Source organism: Cicer arietinum, chromosome 3, assembly GCF_000331145.2.
Source record: "Cicer arietinum cultivar CDC Frontier isolate Library 1 chromosome 3, Cicar.CDCFrontier_v2.0, whole genome shotgun sequence".
Classification (NCBI taxonomy): domain Eukaryota; kingdom Viridiplantae; phylum Streptophyta; class Magnoliopsida; order Fabales; family Fabaceae; genus Cicer; species Cicer arietinum.
This window is the reverse complement of record NC_021162.2, coordinates 44,828,164-44,838,069: the sequence shown is the minus strand read 5'-3', so window position 1 is coordinate 44,838,069 and position 9,906 is coordinate 44,828,164. Positions and strand designations below refer to the sequence as shown.

At 31.2% G+C, this 9,906-nt stretch overlaps 1 protein-coding gene and 1 pseudogene across 1 annotated transcript; one reads left to right on the top strand and one right to left on the bottom strand.

Annotated features, from left to right (window-relative positions):
* Positions 1 to 682: 682 nt before the first annotated feature.
* LOC101511633 (putative pectinesterase 14) lies at positions 683 to 3,622 on the top strand. Its single transcript, XM_004493961.4, has 5 exons — positions 683 to 1,205; positions 1,679 to 1,850; positions 2,351 to 2,557; positions 2,842 to 3,092; positions 3,176 to 3,622. Exons 1-5 carry the CDS (start codon positions 778 to 780, stop codon positions 3,330 to 3,332), a joined length of 1,215 nt encoding a protein of 404 aa, XP_004494018.1. The 5' UTR covers positions 683 to 777; the 3' UTR covers positions 3,333 to 3,622.
* Positions 3,623 to 3,664: 42 nt separating this feature from the next.
* On the bottom strand, positions 3,665 to 5,975 carry LOC101514877 (UDP-glycosyltransferase 73C3-like; annotated as a pseudogene).
* Positions 5,976 to 9,906: the final 3,931 nt, after the last annotated feature.

The following is a 9,906-nucleotide window of genomic DNA, read 5'->3' as shown; positions in this document are numbered from 1 at the left end:
GCGGTGGATTCAATTCAAAGTTAGTGCAATAGAACTGCACACATGGTGCATTACAAGCTAAGATTCCAACTTCACTCCCTAATTAGAACCAAACATAAAATTAATAAAATGTTAATCAACAAGTCCCACTCCACCACCCCATAATGAATGATATCAAATAAAACTTTCATTTTGTTATCTTCACCTTTTTCTAAATCTTTCTGCAGTTACTTATCGTGTCGATTTTCCAACCTCTAATTAATTAAACCATGTCTTACCATCAAAATTCTTCATTTGAACAAAAATGTAATTTTTTTGTCTATAAATATACTGCCAAACATAGTTTTTTTAATCCAAAACATCATAATTTTTCCATGGTTGTTCATTCAGCTTCTCAAATTTCTTCAGTTTTTGATTTTTTTTACCGAATTATAGCTTCCGATAATGTAAAATATACTAAAGATCATAATTTTCAATAATATATTTGAGAGTAGAGAAACAAATAAAAAAGATCATAAACAATCACCTAATTTTTTATCGATCCATAATGCTTTTTTTTTTCTTACAACAATTCATAATGCCTTTTTTATTTGTCAAAAGTTCATTATGCTTTCAAAAGCATGCTTTTACTATAGAAGCCCATACCTTTCTTACCTCCTACTCCAATCATGCATCACTACCATACACACATCCTTTTCACATGCACATAATAAAAGCATTTCCTCATTACTACATCACCCCCTCAACCCAAAATCTATTTCTTAGCCCAAAATACTAACCAATTCATAAAACTCAAACATGAAATTCAACAGAACCCTCTTTTGGCTCTCTGGCTTTGTCATATTTCTCTTTTCCATCATTGTTGTTCATTGCACCACGCCACCTTCCAACTCCTCTTGCACTTCCATTAATAATTCTCAAGGTAGTTTCAATTTTCATTTTGGCATATTAACCAAGATTATAAAGCTCAGTGGGGTTCAAGATTTTGTGTCTTTGCTAATAACAAGTATTGCGAGTAGGAGACATCATCATAGGAAGTGGCATAAGGAAAAATGTGACAAGACAAAATGGGCTTCCAATATAATTTTATATTATAATGCGTCTCTTGTTTTCACGGTTGACTTAAAGGGTTTTGCTAACTTCAGCAGTGTGCAGAAAGCAGTTGACGCTGTTCCTGAATCCAGCTCTGATACCACTATTATCTTAATTAATTCTGGTACATACAGGTCGATATTCGTTTTTTTTTAATCTCTTCTCAATGTTTAATCAAGTATATTATGTTAATTTTCCCCACTTTTTTATTTGTTAAATATTGAAATTAATTTGAAGACACACTTAGCTAACTAGTGTTTTCACTTGAAATTAAATACAGCGAGGTAAATGCATAATAAGTATGAGTTTAATAACTACTCTCCTATAACAAAGTTATTTGACTAAATACATGTACTTTTTTATGTATATTTTTGTCACAGATGAAATATACATTAAAAGTTGACTCATCTTTAATCATATTTGCCATGTTAACATAATAATATAAACATGCTTTAAGAATTAATGTTATAGTGTGCTAAGTTGATAAAATGTGATTTCACTTGTGAATATTTTTTTACACTATTAGTGGAAATATATTTTAATTAAATTCTATATAATAATATACACTTACTCACTATTTCATTCCAAATATTTGATGAATGTTTAGAGAGAAGGTAGTGGTCGAAGCCAACAAAACAAACTTAGTACTACAAGGTCAAGGGTATCTTAATACAATCATAGAATGGAATGACACTGCAAATTCTACTGGTGGGACTTCCTATAGCTACTCGTTTGGCGTCTTTGCTTCTAAGTTTACTGCTTACAACATTAGCTTTAAGGTGACCAATTTCATTAGCTACTTGTTCAATATTTCTCCCTCTTATATCAAATATAAACAAAAGGATATTAAAAAATAGATGTATTTAAATTTAATTTAAAATTTGGATTTAGTGTCAAATTCGTCAACTTTTCTTAACTATATCTTTTACTTATATTTAAGATTAAATAGAGTAAATAATTGTCGTGTTCTTAGTGTTGTGGATATATCTATCTATTAGTATCTATTATATTATCCGTCTCACAATAATTGTTATTTTTACTTATTTCACATATAATTAAAATTGACTATAAATAACAGAGATAATAATATTTTTGCCAAGTTATCCTGTTAATAATTTATGTATTTATCATAATTGGCAAATGAAATATAATATGTCAGAAATAATGTACACATAATATTAACTAAATGATATAATTAAAAAAGCAACAATTAATTTTATATTAAAAACTAAAAATGAAAATAAAATTGATTTTGAGACATATTGTGTGAGAAAAACAGAACAATGCTCCGACAGCATCACCAGGAGAGGTTGGGGCACAGGCAGTGGCATTGCGAGTTAGCGGTGATCAAACCGCATTCTATGGATGTGGATTCTATGGTGCACAAGACACACTCAATGATGACGCTGGAAGACATTATTTTAAGGATTGTTTCATCCAAGGATCCATTGATTTCATATTTGGAAATGCAAGATCACTTTATGAGGTAATTCATTAAGATCAATCACCCCTTGATTTCTCCTCGAGGTATATATACCACATGCACAAGTTTTTTCAATCAATTAAGTTATCATCTCAACTATGAAGATAACTTCTACTTCCGAGTAGTGATGCCAATTACTAATAAAATTTCGTATGATTTTTCAGTTCTGATCCATCGTGGACTATATGGTCCATCGTAGCCTATATGTTGATCAACTAAAACAATTGTTAAGATAATTTTTTATTATTTAGCCACATTGCTTGTTAAGTTGTTTGTGACACCTATAGGATTGTACCATAAAGTCAATAGCTAAACAAGATACGGTTGGGGTTGATGGGTCTATCACAGCTCAAGGTAGACAATCATTGAAGGAACAAACAGGTTTTTCATTTGTGAATTGCAACATTGTTGGAAGTGGAAAAGTTTGGCTTGGAAGAGCTTGGGGAACATTTGCCACAGTTGTTTTCTCAACAACAAACATGTCTGATGTTGTAGCTGCTGAGGGATGGAATGATTGGAGAGATCCATCTAGAGACCAGTTAGTAATCAATTCATTGATCTTATCTTATTATTTTAATGTTTCATATTAACATATATGTTTAATTTGTGTTAAAAATACAGGAGTGTCTTCTTCGGGGAGTACCATTGTATAGGACCTGGAGCAAATTATACATCTAGAGTCTTTTATGCTAGGCAACTTAAAGATTATGAAGCAATATCCTATATGAATGTATCATACATTGATGGGAATGATTGGCTTCTTAACTACACTATTTAGCTTGGTTGTACTAAGTTTGTTTATTATAGTTAACATATATGATTTAGATGACCAATGAGGGTTGAGTTTAACATAAAAGATTACACTCTCACAATATGGGGAATCATCGTTTGAATTTCAGCTGGAAGAGGTACCTACTATAAATGTCAACATTGCCTTGAACATGATTATCTCCGGTGACAAGGAACCTATGAAAAAAAATTATATTTGATTTTTCTAATAAATTTGTATAATAGTTTTGGCAACATATCTTTTGGGATTTTGTATAATAATTTGCTATTTAGGCTCACTCAATTTTAATCTTTCATTGTCTTACAAAATAGTCTATCTAATGCCAATATATAAATTTTACCACTTTGTTGCTAGACAAAGGAACTTACCTACAAGTTTTATTTGAACTAATTGATAGCATTTTCAACAAAAGAAAAAGTTGTAAGCAACATCAATCTCCTTTGTTGGAGTGTTGAATGATATCTTGGATTAATAGATTGACATTAAAGTGAGAAGATCCTCCTTCTTCTACACTTTTTTTAGCCATCTTTGCAAGCTCTTTTGCCCTTTTTCTCCTCTCTTCACTTTCATAATTCCCTTGATCCACCAACTTCTCTATAGCTCTCACAACATCTTCTTTCTTCACCAACACGCCAAACTTTATCATTCATACTTTTCTTATAATCACTTACATATTCTTCTTCCAATTCCTCAAAAGAATTCACAACAACACCATAAGAACACATTTCAGCTTCAACCATTTTACCAACAAATTCCTTCCAATTTCCATCATTTGATGATGGATACTGTGCTTTTGTGATCTCAATTTTGTGAGGAATTTCAGGTATAAAAAAAGACTCAGAATCTTTTTCTATGTTTTCCATAACATTAGAAATTAACAAATTTCTGTGCCAAACATGACAAAAACAACTAACCCCATAAAAGGAAATTCTTGGAATGTTGAATTTAGCAGCGATTAGAGAAGTGTATGGAAAACTAACATCAGATATAATGCAACTTGGTTTTGGTGTTAAATTTTGGAAAGCTTGTTGTGCTTGTTGTTGTAGAAGAGTATTTGAAACGGTAAAGAAAGTGTAAGCCATAAACATTGAAGGAAGCATGTCGAAATTCTCGCAACCTTGTGGAAAGCCATGATCTTGAGATGGGAATTGAAGTTGAAGTAATCGGAGATTTTGAGAAAAAATGTGTGAGAAACGAGAAGCGTTGTGTGGGGTAGTGACAATGGTGACAATGATGTTTTTGCTATGTCTATCATTGGAAGCATGTGTCCTGGGGACATAAGTGGAAATAACACAAAGTGAACATGTTTAGCTGCTTCTGACTCCATTTTCTTTCAATCTACTTGTTTCTTTACTCTTACAAATTATTGATCTTTTTTATTTATTTATGTTAATATATGTTATGCTGTAAGCGCTTACCTATGCAAGATCGTGATATATATCCACTACACTTGTTACTACACTTTTTTAGTGTTGATGATTATTGCATTATCATCAACTCTTTAATCAATTAACTCTTTGGATTATCATCAACTCTTTGGATCCACGAAAACTTCAATACCAATCTTGAGCACTTGCACAATTAGCTTCTCATTGAAGAATTGTTCAGCAAGCATTGGCCATGTTATCATTCCAACCACAATGAGATAAAAATCCACCAGTTGAAGGGTGTGATAGTATTTCAACTTGTGGGGCCCACCTTTTAATTATAACTCCTTTTCCCTTATTTCTCTCTTCAAAGTTCTCATCTTCTAACCATTTTTTCTTTCTAACTCAACAGAATAATCATTTTTTCCAATCACCCAAATGAATGGATTTCTGGATGCCTCTAATCCCAAAGCAAGTTCTTTTAGTTGTGAAGCTGGAATGAGAGACAAACTACCAAAACAAAACATAGATGACAGAACAAGCTTTGTTAGAAACAAGAAACTTTAGACATTCAGATTCGGAATCATCGATGAATCCTTTATCATCGTCTTTACCAAACTTGTCCAAGATTAACTTGTCATGCAAGGAAAGTGGTCCTATACACCAAACCTTTTTAGCAACTTTCTCATAACCTCTCACATAAATCTTCTCCAACTCCTCAAAAGTATTCCCCAATATCCCTTGTGCCGAAAGTTCAGACTCTTTAAATTGATCAATAGCTTCTTTCCACACTTTTGAGTCCTGCTTCACTGCCTCGGGTAACTGTGCTTTTGTAAACTCAATTGTGTTATGCGAGCACAAGAGTGTAAAGCAAGAAATTCCATGGAATGTTGAATTTCAAAGCGACATTTGAAGTCCAAGGAAGGCAAATATTAGAAACAATGCAACTAGGTACTTTTTTCAGCTCTGAAAGCCATTTCTCAAGTGGTTCTTTGAGAATATTGCAAGCTGCAAAAAACAAAGGTTTGTATTTAGGACACCCTTTAGGAAATCCTGCTTCGGCACAAGGAAAAGGTAGCAATTGAAATTGGATTTTGAGGTTTTTGCTTGATCAATGACCATGTTGAACCTTGATGCATTAACGGGTGTAAGGACAATGGTGACAGTGACACCATAGGATGCAAACAACTGTGAATGGAATGAGATGGCTTTGAGACATTAATGGAACAAGAAGGAAGTGTTGTTGGTTAGTTTGGGAAGCCATATTAGGAATAAACTAATGTCAAAGGGGAGTGAATGACAAGAGTGAGAATTTTAATTCAATTCAAGGTAGAAAAATATTACTACAAGGTAGAAAAATATTATTTTGAATCGACATGCTTATGTCATGCTTAAACCCAATCTTAATTGACACATACATCATTGGATTTACTCGAGTCTAAGATCGAGCTCTAGTTTAAACGTTTGGCCCGGTAAAAATTTAGGATTGGAAAGGACATACATAATTCGTCTCAATAAATTTCTTGAACACCCTTAATGGATGTATTGAGAAAAATCTAATTCTCATATTAACTAGAAATGTGGCCTAAATAGATATGATGAAGACAATTGTCAGCTTTGGCAAGTCGACTTAGAAAACAACTACCAAGTATCATGTGGGAAATAGCGGTTTGTTCAACTATCGCTATGCAACAATGCTATAGTGCTGATATAGTTATTACTTAACCAACATTTTGTATTAAATAACATCGCCATCACAGAATAATACTTATTTGTTCAAATTCCGCTATGTTTTAGTGCTATAGCACTGTTATAATTGCTATTTGACAACATTGATGCCAAGCGGCTTGGATCAAATTACATGTGCTCAATAGACTGGTGACTGGCATAACCAAAGGGAATTGCATAACTGAACTAGATATTTTTGAATCCTAAGAAAATGATGACAAGGCAAATAGCATTGTCTGGTTTCATTCACTGCATTTGTCTGTTATTGTATGATTTCATGTAATCGGGCTTTCATTTTCTTTCTCCTATTCCTAATCTCATCGACCTTCCTATCACTGTACCTCGACCTTATTCAGCTATAAAGTTTCTATGTGAATTAGTAATTGAATTCTCAAGTCTTATGAAAACGATACTCTATTCATCACTGAACAATGTGCACATCCTGTACATGGTCAAAAGAAGTTTTCTGGTTTTGTTGCAAGTGATTATTCAATTCAATATCAATAGGAGTAAAAAAATTTCTTGATTGGATAATATTATTTGTAGTAATTTGGTTGACTCTACTTTTTGTAGGGGGTGTCCCACATTTTTTCTCCATCTTCATCTTTACCCAGCCTCTTTCCTAATCTATACCTAATCCTATTTGGTCCGGTGCAAAATAATCTTAACATGTTGCGCAATAAGTTTTTAATGATTCCTTCTTTCATCAACCTATTACTATCTTAGCATTAATTGGAAAGCGCTTCAATTCCTGTGTGCCATTATGAAAGTGTGTGGTGCGGACAAAGCCTCAAGATAATATATGATGCATATGAGCATTTGCCTCGCTTTCACCCTAAATTTGAGAAGCCGCCAAAAAATTCAGAACTATATTATCCAAGGATTTAATAGATGATATTTTAGCAGTATCAGAAAACAGGGTCTCACTATTTTACTATAACAGTTAAAAAAGAGAGAAATATACAAGTTCTAGCTATCCACAACAGTTGCTCTTCTGTGGAATGGGAATGGTTTCCCCTTCATCTGAACAGATTATGTTAACTTACTGTCAGTTGGTTGGCTTCTCATCCTGCACATAAGTTCAAATCAAGGTCCAAAACAACTCAAAGTCTATACTTGGATTCTTATAATGAAAATCATGTTGTGCATGAAGAAAGTAACGGAATAACGTGTTCAGTTAACTAATACTCCATAAAATATAGCACTATATAAATCTAAAACTCGTTAAAGACTAAACAATTGTGTTATTTGAACATCAGAATTGGGACACTGTATATGACACCTTATACTTCTATCTAACTTACTTCGCATCCTATGTACACAGATTTCAAAAATATCCCACAAAACAAATAAACACAATATTTGATATTCCATTTTGATATTCAAATATAATTTTTGGGGAAAAAAAACTAGCATACATTGTCTGTAAATGACCTAAATCTTGATTGTGGAAGTTTAGATGGTGAGGTCTATCCTATTTCTATATCATTTTTTATGTTATTTTTATCATTATTGTTTCAAAAGATACGTTATCATTCACACATAAATAATTTTCATATAAAAAGGAAAAGAAAATACCACAAGAGAAAGATAGAGACAGAGGAGGAATTTTCTAAAAAATCGGTAAACACGAGAAAGGTAGAAGATAGAGTTGTTCAAATCGTACCCATAACAAACCCAGATCTATCGAACCCAGATCCAGCAAACTCAGATCCATCAAACCCATTCAGCAAACTCAAATCCATCAAACCCATATCCATAGCTAAAGGATATTCAAACCCATTTTAACAAGACTGATCAAAGAGACGACAGCACACCATCTTCACCCGCATCGGAAAGGCATGTATCTTCTCTTACTTTTGTTTCAAACTGTATAATATTGTTATATAGAAATAAACCAAAATATGAGTTTTTGTTCAGTGGTTCGGTTAAATTTTGTGTGTTTATGGGGGTGAAGTATTTTTCTTGGTTTGGCTAAAATTTTGTGTTTGAAATGAGTGTGAGTATTTCGCTTGAGAGGATTGCTTTGTTCGGAAGTTTAAGATCCGTTTCCTGGTTTGCTTAGACATAGGTAGTGCTTTAATTTTATTAATGGGTAGGGCATTAATTTCATTAAATTATTATTTGTTATGTTTAATATAATTAATTATGTTTATTATAAAAAATTATGAACACAGTTAACTAGTAATAAATGTCCTTTATTTTACATTATAACAATTTTTCACTTATTTACAATATATATTAAAAAAAGGATTACATTTATAATGAATATAATTTTTTTTTATTAATAGATTAAGTTGCAAGTCTATACATTTTTATTTTTGTGTTTATTACTATTTTTATTTCGAAGAATCATTTAAACATTATTTAATATTCAGCATTTTTATTTTAAAAAGAAAATTAAAAATAAAATTATAACAAATTTTTTATTAAAAATTAACTAGATGTGACATCTTTTTAATCTTTGAGTTATTAGAACACAAATTATGACAATTTGATGGTTCTAAATCTCATAATCACAAATAAATTAATAAACTAAAAATTCGTAAACAAATTAATCATAAAAATTATTTAAAGTTAATTAAAATCTTTTAATCTCGGAGTTACATAATTCAAATTATATATTTTGATAACTCTAAAACTTATTTTTAAAAATTTATTTAATTATTATTATTATTATAATTTTTATTTTATCTTGCAGTTGTTAAGATACAAATTAAACTATTTGTTTGTTTTGAAATTCAATTTAAAAATAAAAAATAAAATATTCTTAAGAGGATTAAATTAGATGTGACATCTTTTTACTCCTTGAATTTTCAGACACGAGTTGTACAATTCGATCGTCTTAAAATTCATATTTTAAGATAATTATTCAAATCAAGCAAGTTTATTTCTTTATGTTTGTCAAATTTATTTTTTTTAAAAATAACAAAAATACAATTTATTTAAAAGCAATCAACGCATTCACATTTTCTACCAAGAACTACGTAGTTTTGATTTCTCCATCGCATCGGGAGATACGTAGAAGCAAGATCACACTCTTGTCAAGCACACTAATAAAAACTTTCTTTTTTCCACTCCTTTTTTTAACACACTTTTATATCAAAAATCACATTTATAAAAAACAATTTATATTCATATTTAATAATAAAGAAAAATAAATATATTTAAGTTGATATAATTTTGCACAATTAATTAAAGGTAACCGTATTTTAACGGATGTCGTAGGGTGCTAATACCTTCCCTACGCATAATCGACTCCCGAACTCAAAATCTGGTTTCAAAGACCATTTTTACATTTTTAAGGGTTTCCCAATATTTTCCCTATTTTAAAATAAATTTTGGTGGCGACTCCATTGAATTCGATGAAAACTCGAAATTTTAGGCCGCGACAGCTGGCGACTCCACTGGGGATATTTCGAGAGTCAAGCCTAAAAATTAATTGTGCATAATTTTTTAACTTTTTT

Bases quoted from the DNA above. Each gene is read 5' to 3' on its own strand.
- LOC101511633 (XM_004493961.4), top strand. From the start codon at position 778: ATGAAATTCAACAGAACCCTCTTTTGGCTCTCTGGCTTTGTCATATTT. The intron at 1,206-1,678 runs GTCGATATTCGT...ATGAATGTTTAG, and splicing joins ATTAATTCTGGTACATACAG to AGAGAAGGTAGTGGTCGAAG. The intron at 2,558-2,841 runs GTAATTCATTAA...TGACACCTATAG, and splicing joins ATGCAAGATCACTTTATGAG to GATTGTACCATAAAGTCAAT.